Source organism: Elephas maximus, chromosome 23 (genome assembly GCF_024166365.1).
Source record: "Elephas maximus indicus isolate mEleMax1 chromosome 23, mEleMax1 primary haplotype, whole genome shotgun sequence".
NCBI classification, from domain to species: Eukaryota; Metazoa; Chordata; class Mammalia; order Proboscidea; family Elephantidae; genus Elephas; species Elephas maximus.
The window spans coordinates 57,132,654-57,154,125 of NC_064841.1; the positions used below are offsets into that span (position 1 = coordinate 57,132,654).

The following is a 21,472-nucleotide window of genomic DNA, read 5'->3' on the forward strand; positions in this document are numbered from 1 at the left end:
TTCCCTACTAAGCTGTTGCATATATCTGTCACTGTAGGCTCCATATTGTATTAGAAGTCTCACTCTAGAGGAAATGGTCTAGCAAATATTTACAGAGCATTGACTACATCCAAGGGCCACAGTTGGCCCTTCACCAGTAGTTTGCGTTCTGCGTTCACATCCTTGTGGTCACGATCCATGTCTTTTCTTCTTATATCTATGATGCTAACCATAGTGCTGCCCCCATAGTAGGGCTCAAGCAGTTGCCCTTTATGGTTCAATTTAAATTAAGATAATATGACTTGTGTCTCCCATCATGGCCACCTGTGGAATCATAGGTGGCCTTTGAGACTCAGGAAAAGCTGCTATCCCTGCTCCTCTCTGTCTCTATCTGTGTCTGTTGAAACTCCAGCTCCCTTTCTGGCATTCCTTTTGTATATATTTCCTTGGGAGTAGGGTGGGGTGGAGGGGGTTGTGCATGTCTAAAGGACACAGTTCACTCAGTTCCCCTCATCTTCCCAGGGCTCAGCCTTATTCTTGTGGCACCCTCTGTACTCCTGCCCCTAGAGATGCATGTGCGAACCTGTGATGAGCGGACCGTACTGGAGCTCTCCTCTCCTTGTCTGCCATGGGAAGAAGCAGACTTCCATGTCCAGTCCACCCTCATGCATGCTCCAGAAATGACCCCAAGTAAGGGGAGCACCTACCACCTGTCCGTCTGTCATACTGTAGTGGCTTGTGTGTTGCTGTGCTACTGGAAGCTATGCCACCAATATTTTTCAGATACTAGCAGGGCCACCCGTGGTGAACAGGTGTTAGTGGAGCTTCCAGACTAAGACAGACTAAGAAGAAAGACCTGGGGATCTCCTTCTAAAAATTAGCCAATGAAAACCTTATAGGTCACAGAATATTGTCTGATATAGTGCTGGGATGTGAGCCCCCTAGGTTGGAAGACATTCCAAATACACAGCAGTAGTCAACAAAGGACCCCAACATGCCAACAATCATGAAGAGGGCACATGACTGGGCAACATTTCATTCTGTTGTACATGGGGTCGCCATGGGTTGAAGCAGACTTGACAGCTACTATCAACAATAGAGAATGCACTCCATGATAGTACTATCTTGATATATCCCCACTTGTGTTGTGCCCCATTTTTTTTTTTTTTTTTTTAAGCCGTTAGTAATAGTCTACACATCTCAGGGGGGATATTTTACTCCTAAATCTTTCCTCCTTGGTTCCAGACACAAGTCAATGAGGGAGGACAAAGGAAGTTCAAGGCACCAAACTAGACTGTAATGAGCTTCTCTGATAGAACAGAGACCAACTCCTGGGGCCAGATCTGTGCACCTTGGCTCCTCATCCCTTGGGTGAAATACTTACCCGAGGTTATCTGTCCTCCATGCAGTCAGCCTCTGGAGGTTCACTCTCCAGAACTGGCCCCCTTGTCTGAGTTCCCTGGTGAGCACAGTCAGTCTGCTGGGCAAGCTGGGGTTCCTCTAAGTTGGAGAAATTTTCGAGGGGCAAATTATTTCCTTATTACCCAAATTCTAAAGGACAGGCTGTTTTCGTCATAATGTAAGCATAGATGTTTTCAGAGTGTGTGTAGGAGATTAAGAATCACATAACTAAGAATAAAAAGTATTGAGTTTTTTTAATTTTTAGTAAGTCCCTTTAACTTTTTGTTCTTAAAACATTGTATCAATTATTATATTATTACACTGACAAGAGAGATGTTGTCAAGGACAGCATTTGCTCACTGCCTTTAGTTACAGAGATGTGTATTTTCCTTGATATAAGGTTTTTTTTTTTTTGGTCAATTCAACATTTTTCAGGTGTACAACTAAATGGTATCAATTACATTAATCGTCATCAGTTATACAACCAATAGTCTTAATTGATGCCAAATTTCCCAACATGACAAACAGAAACTCACTCCTTCCGAACACTGGCTCACCTTCCTCCCCTCCCTCCTTTCCCTGGTAACCACTAATAAACTTTGGTCTTTCTGCGTTTGCCTGTCGTCCTTTTCTATAAGTGAGATCATACAATATTTATAATAGGAAGAGGCATGAGTTTTATTGAGTGCTAACCATATGCCATGCCCAGTCCTAAGGAGTACATTGTTAAGTTCATTTGTTTCTAGTCTCACCTCTATTTTACACATGAGAAAATTGAGATTTACCAAGGTTTAGTATCTTGTTCAGGAGTCCCTGGGTGGTACAAATGGTTAAGCACTGGGGCTACTAAGCAAAAGGTTGGGAGTATGAACCCACCCAGAGGCACATGAGAAGAAAGGCCTGGAGATCTGCTTCTGAAAGGTCACAGCCATGAAAATCCTATGGAGCTTAGTTCGAGTGTGAAACATATGAGGTTACCATGAGTCAGAATTGACTGGAAGGCAACTCTTGTGTGAGTGTGTGTATGTAATATCTTGCCCAAGGCCACAGAGGTAAAAAGGGGAGATTTGGGACTAGAACCCAGGCCATAACCACAGAACAGTGTTCTAAACCACAATAATGCCATCAGTACATCTTTCTGATTAGAAGTGGGTTACTGAGAATAAATTACTGAGCAGTAAGACAGTATAACCTCACTTTGTGATGGTAGTTGATCCTCAGTGTAACTAAGGGTAGAAAGATTCCTGCTCATTAAATGTATTTATTTCTTTAAAACTATAATTTATGTTATCATATGATCACATAATATAATTGCATATATATGTAACTTAATAGCAAAGAATAGTTATCTAGACAAAATAATTTCAGCAGACTTTTGTGTTTTTTTCATTAACTTGAACCAGATTTCTTTTTAATGAGCCAAAAACTGCTTTCTTTTATTCGAGCCAGATATCCTATTCATAGTCATAGATTCACTGTGAAGATTAGAACATCATTTTTGTTTAATCATAAAAATGGTTCTATGCTTTAATTCCACCTGATAAGAAATATTCCACCAAGACATTCATTTAGCTTAGAAATAATGTTTTGGGAGGTATTGGCAGTTTAATTTGATTAGATATTTTCTGTAACCTGTAAAAATAATCGATTCATTTCTTATCCTGATGGTGCATGGACAGAATGGTTGAGTCTGAAGATCTCAGCAGAGTTAGAAACTAATCTTTTGTGTTATTTTTATATCACCTAACATCTTGTAGAAGGAGTCCTGGTGGCACAGTGGTTAAGCACTCGACTGCTAACCAAAAGGTTGGCAGTCAAACCCACCAGCCGCTCCATGGGAGAAAGATGGGACGGTCTGCTTCCGTGAAGATACAGAGCCTTGGAAACCCTATGGGGCAGTTCTACCCCGTCTTGTAGGGTTGCTGTGAGTCAGAATTGACTTGACAGCACACATCAACATTTTGTGTATGCTTTAAAGATTACTTTGTACAAACTTGGAGCCCTGGTGGTGCCGTGGTTAAGAGCTCGGCTGCTAACCGAAAGATCAGCAGTTCAAATCCACCAGCTGCTCCTTGGAAACCCTATGGGGGCGCTTCTCTGTCCTATGGGATTGCTATGAGTTGGAATGGCAACAGGCTTGGTTTTTGTGCAAGCTGTGAAATGTTAGCATTTACCACTGAAGTTCCAGAACTGTTATCTTTTTCCAAAACCACATTTGTTTGTATAGAGTTTTCTTTTCTAGGAGCACCGAGAATAATGCGTATTCAGTGCCGACCATTGAGTTGACTTTGACTCGCGGTGGCCCCGTCTGTGTCAGTCCAGGACTGGGCTCCGTAGGGTTTTCAGTGGTTGGTTTTTGGGGAGCAGATCGCCACGACTTTCTTCTGAGGTGCCTCTGGGTGGACTTGAACCTCCAGTGTTTCCGTTTAGCAGCCAAGCATGTTAACTGTTTGCATCACCCCGTGACTCCATGTAGTGCAGCGGAGGGAAGACAAAGACAGTCATTAGAATTGTAGCAGTTACAGCTGTGGTGGAGAAGAGTCTGGATGTTCTAAGCAGCCGTGGACCCAACCAGAGAGAATAAATGTACATATATGATCTCAGTGCCAGGGTGCTTCCACTGATAAAACAGACCTGGAAAGTGTTAGCGTGTAATCTTAACAAATGCGTGTACCAAGTTGAGTGTTCGTCATACGTTAGAACGGGCATGTTCTAATTTCAAGGTACTTAATTTTGATTTTTGCTTTTGATGTCTCGAACTCACACAAAAATGCACTTTTTCTGCCTACACTTGTTTCAGGCCACAAGGGCAGCCATTACTCAGCACTGCACTGACCTGGGGAGTTTGTTGGGCAAGGAAAACGACGTGGCGCTCATCATCGATGGCCACACGCTCAAGTACGCGCTCTCCTTCGAGGTCAGGAGAAGCTTCCTGGACTTGGCGCTCTCGTGCAAAGCGGTGATATGTTGCAGGTAGGGTGTGCGGGCTGCACAAGATTCACTTTCTGATGTGTCTTTTTTCTGAATTTTTAGCAAATACATTGATGCACAGGAATTGTTGGCCTAAAGTTTTGTATCTGAAACCAGCAAAACAAAAGCACGCATTCAACTTTTACTGCCAGTTCAAAGATTTTGCGGTAGGCAGTTAGTGGTTTGAAAATGTTTGCTCTGTGTATTGTCTTCTAAGAAGATAAAAGAAATAAAAGCCAGAGCCTCCAGTCATATTCACGATGGGGGAGAAGTTGGACAAACTGTGACTCAGGCCTGTGTGGGAATGTTCCAGAAGTCCTAGCAACTTGATTCTTGAGCTCTAGGGGTCTGAGCTCAACTTCCAAGACCAAGGGGGGCTTGCCTGCATCTTTTCTGATGTTCTTTTTCAGTCGACATGGAGTTTTGGTTGGCTCCGCCGACTACGAATTTTTGTGTTGGGATCTAAGCAGGAGTCTTTGGTTTTTCATGAAGTCTGGGAGGGTTTCTTCAGGGTGGGCTCTGCTGCATTCCATTGGTTACTGGCAGCACAGAGGTCCAGTTCTGATAGAGACTTGAAAGTCAGGCAGAATTGTTAAGAAAATAAACTGCAAGAGAGGTGAACGATACCACCCCAGTTACGGGCCTGACAACTTGAAAGGTGAGAGGAGCACCTTCCATTTCTGAAAGCACTGTGCTCAGTGCCAGGTGGGTAGTTAAATTCTCAATGTGTATTACTGAGTTAATACTCTTATTTGTTCCTGCTCTTATATCTTATGATTCCCCACTGTTTATACGTTGCTTTCTTATTTTCTCAGTAGCCAGCTTTTAGGATGCTTTTAAATTCCTAACTCTGTTAGTCGTCTGAAGACGCCTCTTTTGAGTTCTAGCATAATCTGTTTCGAATAGCCAGTTGTCACCTTAACAAGACTGCCTGGCCAGTTCTGCCTTTCCAGAAGGCCCCAGGGATGTTTTCTTCATTCCTCTCTTCCCTAGATCTCTCTCGACACTCACTGCTCTGCTACGCTTAGCATGTCTGCGTGAAAGCCCGCCTGCCCTGCCACCAGGAAAGCTGACTCCTTAACAGCGCACGCGTCTTCTCCCTGTCTCTTCAACCTTGCCTGCCACTCCTGACCAAAGAATCTGTTCTCATTTCCCTGCTAAAACACCCCCCTGTTCAGAACCCCCAACTCTGTTTTCACCTAATGCTCCATCATTTTTCTTTGCTGTCCTGGTCCTTCTCTTAACTTGAGGCATTCCACCAAAGGCCAAGCAGAGCTGGAGTGGCTGTAGGAGCCCCCGTGGTAGAAAGGAATATTGGTTTTGTGCCTGGAGTCACAGGATGCTCAGGGATCTTGGGACTGAGGAACAAATTCAGATGTACTTGAAACAAGGAATGAGAACTCTGTGTTTTACCTTTAAGTCATTAGGAACCTCGGTGCAGCTGTCAGGGATCTGGGGTGGTGACCAGAGCATGTGGAAATGAAATACTATGCTTTCTGGTTTTATGATGGAATCTGTCTGTTTTTTTCCAAACAGCTTCATTGAGATATAATTCACATACCATACAATTCACCTATTTAAAGCTACATTTCAGTGGTTTTTAGTATATTTAGAGTTGTGCAACCATTACCACAGTCAATTTTAGAACATTTGTCATCACTCCGAAAAGAAATCCTGTGAGCCGTGGTGGTGTAGTAGTTAAGCGTTCAGCTGTGAACCAGCAGGTCAGCTGTTCGAACCCACCGGCTACTCCACAGGAGAAGGTTGTGGCAGCCTGCTTCCTTGATGACTGCAGCCTGGGGAGCCCTATGGGGCAGTTTCACTCTGTCCTGTAGGGTTGCTGTGGGTTGGCATTCACTTGAAAACTACGGGTTTGCCTTTTAGCTATCACTTTCCCATCTCTATTCTCCAACTGTAGGTAGCCACAGTAATCTACTTTCTGTCTTTCTGGGCATTTCACAGAAATGGAATCATACAAAATGGTCTCCTTAGGACAGGCTTCCTTCACTTAGCATGTTTTCCAGGATTATCCATTTTGTAGCACTTCATTTCTTTTTATTACAAAATAACATTCCGTTGCATGGATATAGCACATTTTGTTTATCCGTTTACCAGTTTATGAATATTTGGGTTGATTCCAAGGAGCCCTGGTGGTGCAGTGGTTAAGCACTCAGCTGCTAACCAAAAGGTCAGTGGTTAGAACCTACCAGCCAGCTGCTCCATGGTAAAAGAATGTGACAGTCTGCTTCTATAAATATTACACCCTTGGAAACCCTATGGGGGCAGTTGTGATCTGTTCTATAGGGTCGCTGTGAGTTGGAATCAACTTGACAGCAATGGGTTTGGTTTAGGTTTGGGTTTGGGTTGATTCCATCATTTGGCTGTTATGAATAACCCTACTATGAACATTGGTGTGAAAGTTTTTGTGTGAACATACGTTTTCATTTCTCTTGGGTATATATCTAGGAGTAGAATTGCTAGATCACGTGTAACTCTGTATTTAACCTCTTAAGGAGCTGCCAGACAGTTTTCCAAAGCACCATGCCATTTTACATTGTCACCGGCAACGTATGAGTATTCCAGCTCCTCCACATCCTTGCTAAAATTTGTTAAATTCTGTCTGTTTGACATCCTGGTGAGAGTGCAGTGGTGTCTCATTGTGGTTTAGATTTGAATTTCCTAATAGCTAATGATGTTGAGCATCTTTTCATCTGCTTATTGGCCATTTGTTTATTTTCTTTTGAGAAATGTCTCTTCAGATCATTTCCCCATTTTTTAAACTGGATCAATTGTCTTTTTATTATTGAGTTGTAAGAATCCTTTATATATTCTGAATACAAGTCCCTGATCAGATTTATTATTTACAGATATTTCCTCCCATTCTGTGGTTGTCTTTCCACTTCCTTGATGTTATTATTTGCAACATAAAATATTTTAATTTTGATAAAGTCCAATTTATCTTTTTTTTTTTTCTTTTGTTCCTTGTGCTTTTGGTGTCATATCTAATGGCTGTCTTTTCTAAGGAGCTGATACTGTGCTTCCTTTCCTGAATTCTATTTGGCCAGTTTAGATTGTCAACAAGCAAATGGTAATAAGGATAGACATGAGACGGGGAGTGGGGGCATACTCTTTCTCATCATTTCCCCTTTGTGTCTAAGCTGTAGAGTTGCCCAGTAGGTGTGTACCTGATTTCTATCAATCTGTCAACACTAGAAGGTCTATGAATGGTGCAAATGGTTAACATTTTCGACTGCTAACCGAAAAAGGTTGCATGTGAAAGCTGGACAATGAATAATGAAGACTGAAGAAGAATTGATGCCTTTGAATTGTGATGTTGGCAAAGAATACTGAATATACCATGGACTGTCAAAAGAACAAACAAATCTGTCTTGAAAGAGGTACAACCAGAATGCTCATTAGAAGCAAGGATGGCAAGACTACATCTCATATACTTTGGACGTGTTATCAGAACAGATCAGTCCCTGGAGAAGGACATTACGGTCAGTAAAGTAGAGGGTCAGCAAAAAAGAGGAAGACCCTTCAATGAGATGAATCGACACGGTTGCTGTGACAGTGGGCTCAAGCATAACAATGATTGTGAGGATGGCACAGGACCGGGCAGTGTTTCATTCTATTGTACATAGGGTTGCTGTGAGCCGGAACTGACTGGATGGCACCTAACAACAACTGAAAGGTTGGTGGTTTGAGCCTACCCAGAGGTGCCTTGGAAGAAAGACTTGGCGATTTACTTCTAAAAAAAAATCAGCCATTGAAAACCCTGTGGAGCACGGTTGTACTCTGACACACGTGGGGCCACCAGGAGATGAAGTCAATGCAACCTCGATAGCAACTGGTCAACTGGTTTCAGGTTGTTACTGCTCTCTCCAAAGCCAAAAGTCAGGGCAAGTGACTTCTTTTCTCTTTTCCAACTGCCTCTTTGGTAAAGGAGCCCTAGCCCAGACATATTGGTGAGCAGAGGCAAACAGCAGCAGCAGCAACCAGGAGAAACAATGTGGAAAAATCTGGTAAACTGTAAATGAAAGCAAACATGATACAGCTTCATGGTCTTTAAGAGGAAATAAAAATGAGGACGTTTAGGTTCTCAGGGGAGAGCCAGGAATGCCTTTAAGTCTTTACAGGAACATGTTCTTTTCTTGCCAGGTGCTTGATACTAAAGAAAAACATATTTTTCCTCTTCTTACTCTTGGCTGCTGTAACGGTGTTTTGTGTGTCACATAAGCCTGTGGACTTTAAGACTTCACAGGAAGGAGTTCAAACTGTAATTGGCACAGAAAGAGGAAATTTCAAATTAAATGCTGTTACTGTCTACCAAATAGAAGCACTAATTGAAAAAAGGAATCTAGGGGAGTATACTGCTACTCCAAGAGACATTTCTTGGCTAGTCTCATACTTCAGATTAAAAGAAAATCAACACATGCTTTAAAAAAAGAAACACACTTGTATGCTTCAAGGTGTACTTACTATTCATTGCGAGTTTAAACTTGAGATAAATTTAATATGTGGCTTCCACTCTAAGGTTGATCTGAAGTCTCAGTGGTCATCTTTAAAAGAGAAGTTTGTAATTACCTTTTTCTCTAATAATAGAAGAAAAAAAATTTTCAGAAATAACTCTTCTGTGAAATTATGAAGTATTGCCTCTTACCAATTTTGATTCAGAAACTGATAAATGTTGTGTAAAAACATAATATTTTAGGCAGTGAAAAGGAAATGTACAAGAATTTGTTAAATGTTTTCCTAAGATTAGAAACAAACAATTTGGTTAAATTTATAAGGAGCCCTGGTGACACAGTGGTTAACCACTCAGCTGCTAGCCAGAAGATCAGCAGTTTGAATCCACCCAGCAGCTCCTCAGAAGAAAAAACCTGGCTCTTTATTCCCATAAAGATTATAGCCTAAGAAACCCAATGGGGCAGTTCTGCTCTGTCCTATAGGGTTGCTATGAGTAGAGATTGACTTGATGGCACACAATAACAGCAGCATACACTGGTTACATTTCCCATTTGTTAAAATCCTATGGAAGTGCCCTGAGTTGCTCTTCAAACACTGAATTGAAAGTATCCCCTGAAGTCACCTTTAAACTAAATAATAGTTTAGCCCAAAGAGTAAAGATAGTCACCCGTGAGTATTGCATTAAAAAAAAAAATTCTCTACAAGACCAAAGGGTCATCAAGCTATCTTCATGCATAGATGAGAAGTTTGAGGGGCAGGGAGGTTAAGTAAATGGAAGTGAAACAACTAGAACAGAAATAAGGAGAATGTTGACACAATGTGAAGAATGTAACCAGTGTCGCTAATCATTATGTCTAGCAACTGTGTAATGGGAGGGGCTTTTGCTGTGTGTATTTTCACCGAAAATAAAATTAAAGAAAAATATCCTAGAAAGGTTACACTGTGGTCAGCAGAACAGGGACCAGTCAGTGTTCTACCCAAGTTCACTGTCGTATCTCACATTCTTTGTCGAAGTGTAAACTGACTAGTCCAATACGATTTTTGTTTTAGCTTTATTATTCGCTTTATAGTATGTCTCCAGTGCCATGGGGTATAAAAACATAGAAGACGTGGCCTCTGCCTTGTAAGTTTTAATAATGAATGACAGAGTATGGTACAGTATTTGCTGTTACTTTGCATCTCCTTTATGCCCAACGACTTGCACTCAGGCCTTTGGCGACGCTCACCTACCTCATGTCCCCAGTGGCCTCTGCCTGGCCATGTGCACCGGACTCTTGTACCTCCTCAGTATTTGATATGATGGTCCCCCCACTTGAAGACTGTTCTCCTGGCTTCTGGAATACCGCTCTCTTCTCCCTAGTGTTATATCTCCTCCACAGGCACTTTTTCTGGCTGCCTCTGAGATGTTGATTTTCCAACGTTGTGCCTCTCACTCCATATGTTCTCCCTGAGCGCATTCCATCTGCTTTTATGGTCTCACCATACTCTACAGTAGTGATCTACAACACCAGCCTCACAGAATATCACCCAAAGAAACTGAAGAAAGAAAATGCTCCTCAATGACTTGTCCGATGATCCAGCAACTCCACTTTTGGGCATATACCCCAAAGAATTAAAAACAAGTATTCAAATAAAAAGAAGCCCTAGTGGCACAATGGTTGCTTGGCTGCTAACCAAAAGGTGGGTGATTCAAACCAACCAGCTCCTTGGCGGGAAAAAGATATCTGCATCCGTAAAGATTACAGCCTTGGAAACCCTGTGGAGCTGTTCTACTCTGCCCTATATGTTTGCGAGGAGTTGGGATGGATGGCAATGTTTTTTGTTTTTGTTTTCTTTTTTACATCTGAAACAGGTAGATCCATAGAGACAGAAGGAAGATAAGTGTTTGCCAGGGAAAAGGGGAAAGGAAGAAGGCTTAATGGGTATAGGGTTTCCTTTGGGGGTGATAAAATGTTTTGTAACCAGACAGAGGTGATGGTTGTACAACATTGTGACTGTACTAAATGCCACTGAAGTGTGCACTTCAAAATGATTAATTTTGTGTTACATGAACTTTTCTTCAGTAAAAAACCTAAGATGTGGCAGTCTGCTAGTCTGCTTCTGGAAAGATTATGGCCCTCGAAACCCTACTGGGCAGTTCCGTTCTGTCCTACAGGGTCACTAGGAGTTGGAATTGACTCAGTGGCAGTGGTTTTTTTGTTTTTGTTTTTAACATAACTGAATGAAAGAAAGAAACAAATAAACAAGGTACTGATTCCCATGTCCTACCCCAGGCAAGTAAGTCAGAAGCCTTGGCACTTTTCGAGCTCTCTGATTAGCGCTAGTGTAATGTGCCAACAGGATTGAGAATGACTGCTTCCCAAATCTGCGCTCCAGCTGGGCCCTTGTTGAGCTCCACGCTCACCTGTACATTCATCTGTGTCTAGGACTTTTGTGAATGGACATGCTGTGGGTACCTTAAATTCAAAATGCGCAGCCTGAATTTATCACAGTCACCCTGTCTATGCATCTCCCCAATCCTTGCACCCACTGGTCTTCTGAATTCACTCCTCAGCTAATGGCTCCACAGTCCTCTCAGTAAGGAGCCCTGGTGGCACAACAGTTAAGCATTCAGCTGCTAACCGAAAGCTTGGGAGTTCAAACACACCTATCAGCTCTGTGAGAGAAAGACTTGGCAATCTGCTTCCATAAAGATTACAGCCTAGAAAACCCTATGGGACAGTTCTACTCTATCACATGTGGTCACTGTGAGTTGGAATCCATTCAGTGACACTTAGCAACAACATTCTCTCAGTCATCGAGGCTGTTGATAGCATCAGTAGGCATAGTTTTATATGCAAGGAACCTTTAGAGAGACTAAACCATGTAAGCAAATTACAGTGAAACCTGTGAGAGCCAGAACTCAGTGGGACAGTCTTGTTTTTCCAGGCCTCACGAGTTTTCTACCTTTGATAGGGTACAGTTTACCACTTTTCTGTTGCTTGTTTTAGTGGAAAATAGAGTTTTCCTTCTCTGACTGGTTTTCAGCTTATACAGCTTCAGCTTTCACAGGTTTTACTGTACAAGATTGAGATAAAAAATTACAATTTTTTCATTTGTCGATCCTTGATAAGTATTTGTTGTTATAAATGCAGAAATTAGGGCCTCAGAAAAATTCCATAACTTGCCCATAGTATCAAGTAGTAATCCTCAATCTGAATAATGTCAGGACCTGTGTTCATAAATCACAGAGTTGGCTGTGTGACTAACTCATAATCACATACCTTTATTACTGTTAATGCAGTTTCATACGAGAGCTTTTGCATTTAACCTATTTTTCAAGCTATAGAATTTGTTTAAACCTATCCGGCATAAAGTTTTGTGGGATATGTCATTTTCAAAGGGATAAAAGTCATGTAGAAAATGTGTAAATCATTTTCAGTATGTTCAGGAAAGAATTCTCTGTTCTCTCTTCCCTGTTTCCTTCACTTATGGCCGCCATCTTTCTTATCTTCTCATGTTTCCTTTTACTTTGAAGCTCTTTATTTTTGTCAAATGGAGATAAATTCTGCAGCCCAGACTACCAGGGGGCCAGACTTTGACCCCTAGAGAACATTTAGAAATGTGAAAAGTTGCTGCATATCCTCAGGAAAAGAGCCATGAAAGAATCATCAGCCTACCTCTACCCCCTTGTGTGAGGCAGTTGGCTCATGGCTCCACCACAAGTGCCTGCAAATACAGGTGATGCTCAAGGGCCCCGGAGCACCGCCTTGGGAGCTGAAGTGATTTACAGCTCTCACGTCTTCAGGGCCAGGGATGGAATAGAAGGAAAGCACCACGGCAGGGAGCTCAACTGGATGTAGCAATTAAAGGGTTCTGAAGACATCATTTATTTTCTGGGATGTGTTTAGACTTCTGTCCTTCAGGATAGATTCAGAGATAAACATTTATAAACTTACTGTGATACTATAGCAATAAAGAGAGTAAAGACAAAAAGGCAGCATGGGCATAATGGATGTTTTAAAAAACTTTTTTGGTTTGTTTTTCTAACTCTAAGAGAGATTTATATTCCTCATTGAAACAGTTAAAAAATGCAGATAAGCAAAAAGAAAGGAAACAGCAGTCACAATCTCACCAACCAAAGATGATCACTATTAGCCACTGGTGTTTAAATCTAGATCTTTTTCTGTGACAGTACTTTTAATAGGAAGAGGGGTTATACTGTTCACAATGTTCATATAAAATACAATTTAAAAAGCTTATTAGTGTTCTGTTACATGAAATCACAATAACTTAAGTCCTAGTTGTTGAATGGGAGTCACAGGGTGGCGCAAATGGTTAACTCACTAGGCTCTAACTGAAAGGTCAGCAGTTCGAGTCCACCCGGAAGCACCTTGGAAGAAAGGTTGGACAATCTACTTCCAAAAACTCAGCTGTGAAGATGCTGTGGGAGCACAGTTCTACTCTGACACACATGGAGTCACCACAAGTCAGGGTCGACTTGATGACAGCTGGAAAACTGGAAGTTGCTGGATATTCAGGTTATTAATAGTAAAAATTTCTATTATGAACATCAGTATGAAGATCTTTATAGCTGTATCTTTACAAAGATACTTGATGATTCTGTAAAGTAATAATGGATTCAAAGGTACGCAACAGAAATTTACAAAAGGGTTTGTGCCCTTCATATAAGAAAGTGAAGTCACGTGACTTCAAGGAAGAAGGATGTGGCCAGCAGCATTTCCCCACTGGGACCAATGTGTTTTCTTCTGTTTAGTAAGGAGAGTCTGCACTTCCAGTGTGAGGCTTGCTGTCCCTACTAATTAACAATTAAGAGATAATTTTGTGGTAGGATACACATATGAACAGAAACTTAAAGGAAATCAACACAGGCTTCTCTACTGAACGAGACAGGGTTTTAACATACTGACAGTATATCAATTCCCCAGGCTGGCTCCACCTTATACCCGTTTCCTGGACTTTCTCAAGCATATGACTCAACCTGTCTCTGAAAACCTATACAGCTAGCTGTCCTACCTTTAAAATACTTAATGTAGGGGAAAAAACAAAACAAAACTGGCTCTTCTCATTGGGCCTCTTCCCTAGGTTAACTTTTTGTATTAATAAGGCATGACTGGTAATAGGAAAGCTCAAGACATTGTGCCTTTTGTGTGTGGTATCTTTCAGCCTGTGGACTACACACAAGAATTCATGTCAAAACAGAGTTCAGACGTAGTAATTAGAATTGTACCACCAACTGTGTTTTGGTTGGCCTCCATATTGGTAGGGGTCCAATCCTATACTCACAAAAATGAAATTATTCTTTAGTTTCTTTCATGACTGTGATTTCTCAGCATCATACATGTATAGTTATAAGTCAGCGGTCTGCTTTGACACTTTTATTCCAGGGAGCATTATTAACTTGTCAAAGTTGTAAGCATCTCCTTGGGTTGTTTGTATTATAGCTTACAGTACATTTGCCCATTTATTGATTAAATGCAATTAAGGTAGAATTTATTTATAGACTGGTTCCTTTTCACTTAGCTCTAAGATGAATGTTATTATGTGAACAGTAAGGCAGTTTCATTTGGTCCTAAGTGGCTGTATTATTACTCTGCTAAAGAATGTACACCCTCAGATGCAATAGCTCCAAAAAGTCCAGTGTTGATAACACCCCTGCCCACGTTTTCTTTTTACCAGCATTTTTCTAGAAAAACAAATCAGATTAATTTAGATTTTGTACCTATATAGCGCATCTGAGACCAGAATATTTTGAGGCTTCAAAGTATTAATCCAAAGTAGGAAAATGAAACTACTTTGAAGTAATAATATTTAGCATAGGATTTAAAAAAAAAAAGGTTATTAAACATTTTTTAAGTCAAAGCTATATTTCGTTGACTTATGTTCATAAATGAAGTATACTTTTCATCTTAAATAGCAATTGCAGGAAGTAATTTATACAAATCATTATCCAAGTTTAACTCTTGACTATTAGAGATTTCTTACCTGATTTTTTTTTTTTTTTTTTATTCTGCACCTAAATGTTAGATATCATTGCTGTTTATTGACCATTCCTTTAGGTAAGAAATAGAAAAAAATTAGCCCGTCAACTTTGTTGCTTACGTCCTGCTCTCATATAATAATCTGGTGAGGAGATACAGTACATGTGATTAAAATGTGAGCACATACTTATGAGAATACAGAAGAAAGTTCTTTAAAAAAATCTGCTACAATAATCCAGGTTAAAGGAGGCAGCATTTATGGCATGATAACATGACAGAAAACTCTGCCACAGGATATTTCATAGCAGGGTTTGAGCTATTACAATATGCTGTGTATTTAGGAACATGTCTCTGATGTAATTTTGTTTTGGCTATAAAATTGGTATCATGCCTTCACTTTCCTTCTGTAGTAGAACTGTCCTTCTGTACCAAACCTGTTGCTGTGGAGTTGATTCTGACTCATAGTGACCCTACAGGACAGAGTAGAACTGTCCCATAGGTTTTCCAAAGCTGTAATCTTTAGGGAAGCAGACTGCCACATCTTTCTCCTGAGGAGTGGCTGGTGGGTTTGAACCGCTGACCTTTTGGTTAACAGCTGAGCGCTTAACCACCGTGCCACCAGAGCTCCCTGTCCTGTAATAGTACTAAAAAGTGGTTTATGTGGAAGGAATTCTTTTTGATTGACCCATGTTCACACTGGGGTTTCTAGACATAAGCTCAGATACAGTGAACACCAGAAGTAAGGAAGCCCTTTCTTCTTCGAGCAGTCTTCTAAGGATATGGTGTCTGTAATCTCACATCCGTTAACTCTGCTGCGTTCAACACATTGGAGCCCATATGAGATGCCAGAAGAGCTAATAGACACGTCATTTTTCAAGCCCCCACTTCTTTCTGATGAATGATTAATTAATTGGTGCATGTCTTTTTGATAATACTGCTTGCCAAATGAAACAGGTTGATGTGAGGCCGAACTGGATCTAAAATTCTGAAGCGAAAGCTCATAATATTTGGCCTCTTTGTTTCTGTTGTTACTGTTATGTGCTGTTGAGTTGTTTTCAACACATAGCAACCCTGTAGGAGAGAGTAGAACTGCCCCATAGTGTTTCCAAGGAGTGGCTGGTGGGTTCAAACTGCCGACCTTTTGGTTAATAGCCAAGCTCTCAACCATTGAGCATCAGGACTCCTTTTTCCTCCTAGAACAACAACAACAACAAAAAGCTCAAGAATAAAGCTCAAACATGTGGAATCTGTCATGAATATAGATGCCCCCAAGCCTTGTCTTGTGATCATATTTGAACTTAAAGTGTTTTTTTTTCTTCTTCTTCTTTCCTATGAAGTTGTTCACAATGTGTTTCATTAGTACAAGAAAGCATCATGTTAACTTTCGTTAGGAAAAGAAATCCCTCTTCTGCTGACAACATTGACACTGTTCTGATTGAGAGAATACAAAGTAGCTCTTACCTTAATTGGTCCCAAAGAAAATTATGTTTTCCATTTTCCTGTATATACATCTGGCACTTCCTCTCATTTATCAGTGCCTTCCCTTCCCTGGTCTTGACAGCCAGTATTCCTCTTATGGCTTTGAAAACCATGAGGAATATCCCATCTGGAAGCTTTACTGTTCCTCTGGTTTTGAACAGGAAGTTCCAGGATTATAGTGAGGCAAAGTGTACCCCTGTCTACCAATGCTTGGACTTTAGGCTTATCTGCTTTCAGCTTCTCTGCTTCCGTCTCCTACTTGTTTAACTTTAGAGAGAAAATGAATGGAAAGACAGGAAGTTTTAAGTCTTTTATTTTTCAGAGCTCTGCATATTATATTTATATTTAGTACTTAAGACTAAGTAAATTGTCAGCACAAGGCATGTCAGATTGATGGAGCTAGCCTAAGTTGCCAAATTTTGGAAGCCTGTGCTTCGAGTTTTATGGTTGGTGATCTCTAAGCTTTATTGCTGTTGTCATCTGCAAGGTTTTGCTGGGTCAACAGAGACGGAGTGCTTCTGCTGAATGATTGGACTTCTTTTGTTTCTTGTTAATCAGCTAACTGAGCTTTGTCAGAGTGCCAGGGCTGAATTATCTCCAGTGGCTTAGTTTCTGAGAGGCTGGCAAATGAGAGGGAGACAGACAGACAGATAGATACCCCCTCACCCCATCCCATCTCATCAAATTCTTGACATCTAGGTTACTCAAGAAAAACAGCAAGCATTTATTCTCCTACTAAGAAAGTATTCATGGTGGTGTCTTTTCATCACTTGGACCCACCAGTCTCTAAAGACCAAAGTAAATATACCAGCTTGAAGATAATCCTTTCACAAATATACGAATACCAAGTTAAAACTGTCTGTCAGTTATTTGTGCATTTTTCTTTAGCTTTATTTATTTTAATGGATAAGTGTTTGAAAATATTTGAGTTTGAGAAATTAGGAGTCCTATGTTAACACGCCACCACCTATCTGTCAGTTTGTTGCATTGCAGTGCCTTGCATGTTGCTATGACGCTGGATGCTCTGCCACTGGTATTTCAAATACCAGCAGGGTCACCCATGGTGGACAGATTTCGGTGGAGCTTCCAGACTAAGACAGACTGGGAAGAAAGACCCAGTGATCTACCTCCAAAAATTAGCCAGTGAAGACCTCATGGATCACAACAGAACATTGCTTGACATGCTTTCTTTGAACGCATCATCAGGAGGGATTAACCACTGGAGGAGGACATCACATTTGGTGGAGTAGAAGGCTAGCAGGTGAGGAAGACAGTTGGTGAAATGGATTGGCACAATAGCCGCAATAATGGACTCAAACATGCCAGCAATTGTGAGGATGTTGCAGGACTGGGCAAAATTTTATTCTATTGTATGTGGGGTCACCGTGTGCTAATCAACTCAACAGCAGAGATCTGTCTCTAGCTATCATGCTATCACAATATTTTGCCTATTTACAGATGATCAACCCTTAATTCCTGTTTCTTGTAAAATCTCAATTGATATATATTGAGTTTTTCCTGAAACAGAAAGTAACAACAGTAAGAGAATATATGTACATATGCAGATAAATGAGTGTATGCCTATGGGTATATATTAAATGTTTTACACACCCTCATGAGTGACATCAAAATGTAAATGTTGAGTTATCAAATCTGGAAATAAATACAAGGTTAATATAAAAGGGAGTGAAGCCTTTAAAGAGGTAAAAAAATAAACATTGAATGATGTTTATTTACTTTTGTAATACTTTTGTAATACTTTTGTAATACTCAGGATTTGAATTTATATTCCTATGTACCTGTAATTATTTATTAACCCATGTAAATGTAAACATGGCTACTCAAGAATAATACATAATAAAAGCATTAGGGCTGGTACCAATGTTTCATGACGTTTGAAAATATTTATATTCAGAGAAGTTAAAGAATGAAGGTAGGAGTTTGCTGTAGTCATATTTATGTTTCCTTTATTTGAAAGCTGCTGCCAACATTCTTCAGTGTGATTCCACTGCTGGATATCTCGCATTCCTCCTTAAGACTGGCTCGAGCTAAAGACTTCTTTGGATTAGATGACACGTATGTTTAGATAATGTTGTAGAGAAAAAGAGGTCTTTTAAACATCCTATAAGACTACTTAAAAGATCTATCTTATCATATGAAACATTTTGTCCTGTTATTTTTTGAAGCTATATTGTTTCCATGCAGTTGAATGGGGTCACTGCCCTGTCACCAGGTCAGCCCCCAGGTTTCCCAGTTGAGGAAGCTCATATTGAGTAAAAAAAATTGAGTAAGGTGATTGTATAAACACAAATGGCACCATATCTGGTGGGAGAGCCAGCCCAGGAATGACACATGATAACACAGTTCAGAATGTGAGGTGTGATAAAAGTTGTATCTAAAAAGATGAGGGAGCATAGTCCCAAGGGGTGGGTAAAAAAAACAAAAAACAAAAACCTGTTGCCCTCTAGTCAATTCTGACTCATAGCAACCCTCTAAGACAGAGTAAAGCTGCCCCATATGGTTTCCAAGAATTTAATTTTTATGGAATCAGACTGTCACAACTGTTACATCTTTTGAGGCTGGTGGGTTAGAACTGCCGACCTTCCTGTTAGCAGTTGAGTGCTTAGCTATTATGCCAGCAGGGCCCCTGAAGTGGTGGGAATCTGGTGGGAAATGCTAACGATGATGAAGCTAGCATTCAAGTCATCACTATTGGCAGACCTTCTGTGAGCACTTAACAGCTGTTATCTATGCAAATCCTCGCAATAGTTCAGAGAGCAAGGCACAGAGGAGTAAAAGACATTTCCCAGAGGTCCCACAACTATTAATTAGCAGACCCAGGGTTTGAATCCAAGTAGTTCAACTCCAGAGCTTATGCTGAAGGTCTTTATTCTGAAGACATTGGTGAGTCCTTGAAGCTTGTTGAGCAAGTTAACAGTGTTTGTGTGTGTTAGGGGAGGCAACGATAGGAAAGTTAAAAAATAGGAGTATGTATGTGAGGTATACTAAAAGCCAAACCAAACCTGTTGCTGTCCAGTCAATTCTGACTCATAGTGACCCTATAGGGCAGAGTAGAACTGCCCCATAGGCTTTCCAAGGAGCGGCTGGTGGATTCGAGCTGTCAACCTTTTGGGTAGCAGCCAAACACTTAACCACTATGCCACCAGGGTGAGGTATGAGGCCCTGATAGTACTTCAGTTTACCTAAACCAGGGTGCTGGTAGTCTGAATCTATTTACAGATGACCTAGCCTTGTAGGAAATCCCTCTTTCTAGGTTCACACTGAAAAGCAAAGATGTCACCTTGAGAAGTAAGGTGCACCTGATGCAGTTCATGGTATTTTCAGTCATCTCATATGCATGCGAAAGCTGGACAGTGAATAAAGAAGACTGAAGAAGAATTGACATCTTTGAATTATGCTCTCCATGAAGGACATTGAACATACATACCATGGACTGCCAGAAGAACTTCTTGGAAGAAGTACAGCCAAAATGCTCCTGAGAAGTAAGGATGGCAACACTTTGTCTCATGAATTTTGGGCATGTTATCAGGAGGGACCAGTCCCTGGAGAAAGACATCATGCTTGGTAAAGTAGAGGGTCAGCGAAAAAAAGACCTTCAACAAGGTGGATTGACACAGTGGCTACAACAATGGACTCAAGCATAACAATGACTATGAGGACGGTACAGGACTTGGCAGTGTTTTGTTCTGTTGTACATAGGGTCGCTATGAGTCAGAGCCAACTGGATGGCACCTAACAACAACGATAGGTGCACACTCAGGGCAGGGGAAAATGTTGAGGAAGATGAAGAGTTCCTTCATTCCCAAGCCCCTTTGTTAAGGTGACTTGAGAGGAAGGGCTTTGGAGGAGCATTTTTGTTGAGTCATTCTTACTGAACAATAAGCTTTTCAGGGTAGGATCCATGTGCAATTTGTAGGTTTGCTGAAATTCTAAGACCCAAAGGGACTAAATGATACAAAAAAAGAATATAAATGACACCCCCAATTCCTAGCCCAAAACAAAAGATATAGTTAGAGTAAACCTGATAGGTTTCTATACTGTCCAAGTTAATTAATACGGGACCCACCATGATTGTTTTTCTCTTTTGATTTTTTCTTTGATCCACTGGTAGTTGAATAGTGTGTCGTTTTCCATATGTTTGTATATTTTCCAGGTATTGATTTCTAACTTCATTGCATAGTGAACAGAGAAAATAGTTTGTATGATTTCAATCTTTTTAAATTTATCAAGACTTGCTTTGTGACCTAGCATATCCTGGAGAATGATCCATGTGCACTGGAGTGCAAAGTATATTGTACTGTTGTTGGTTGGAATGTTCTACACATGCCTGTTAAATCTAGTTGTTTTAGTGTCATGCAGGTCCCATGCTTCCTTGCTAATCTTCTTCCTGGACCTTCTATCCAATATTGGTAGTGGTGTATTGAAGTCTCCAACTGTTATTGTAGTGACATTTCTCCTTTTGATTCTATTAGCGTTTGCTTTGTACATTTAGGTGCTCTGATGTTGGGTGAGTATATATTTATGATTGTTAAATCTTTTTTTTATTAATTGACCCTCGTATCACTATATAATGTCCATCTTTATCTCTTCTAACAGATTTTGTCTTAAAGCTTACTTTGTCTGATACTAAGATTGTTGCCTCAGGTCTCTTTTGGTAGTATTTGCATGGAATATTTTTTTCCAGCCTTTCACTTTCAACCTACTTGTGTCCTTGGGCCTAAGGTGTGTCTCTTGTAAACAGCATATACTTGGATCAGGATTTTTTATCTATTCTGCCACACTCTGCATTTTGGGTAGAGCATTTAGTCCATTTACATTCACTGTAATTACAGGTACCAAGTGACAGACTTCTGCCCTTTTGTTATTTGTTTTTTGTGTATCTTAAGACTTCTTTGTCACTATCCTTTACTACTGCTTGCTTTTGTGTTGTTGGTTTATTGCAGTGAGCCATTTTGGTTCCCCCCTCCTTTCCTTTTGTGTATGTTTTTTAGATATTTTCTTACCCATTGTAATTATTTTAATCAGCAGCAGTTGCCTTAATAAACTCTGAGTTTGTATTTATAAAGAGGTTGGGATTGGGGTTTGGGGATGATGGGTGGGGAAATATGCATGAGTAGGAGATGATATCCTTAAACAAATCTCATTGTAGAATACCTGGGGATTCTTTATAT

At 40.5% G+C, this 21,472-nt stretch overlaps 1 protein-coding gene across 1 annotated transcript in view; it reads left to right on the forward strand.

Moving 5' to 3' along the window:
• ATP8A2 (ATPase phospholipid transporting 8A2) overlaps positions 1-21,472 on the forward strand; it is a 705,555-nt gene that overhangs the window by 430,110 nt on the left and 253,973 nt on the right. The window contains exon 25 of the mRNA XM_049867411.1: positions 4,181-4,353. Coding sequence (XP_049723368.1) covers positions 4,181-4,353 — 173 coding nt within the window. The remainder of the gene's footprint in view (positions 1-4,180; positions 4,354-21,472) is intronic.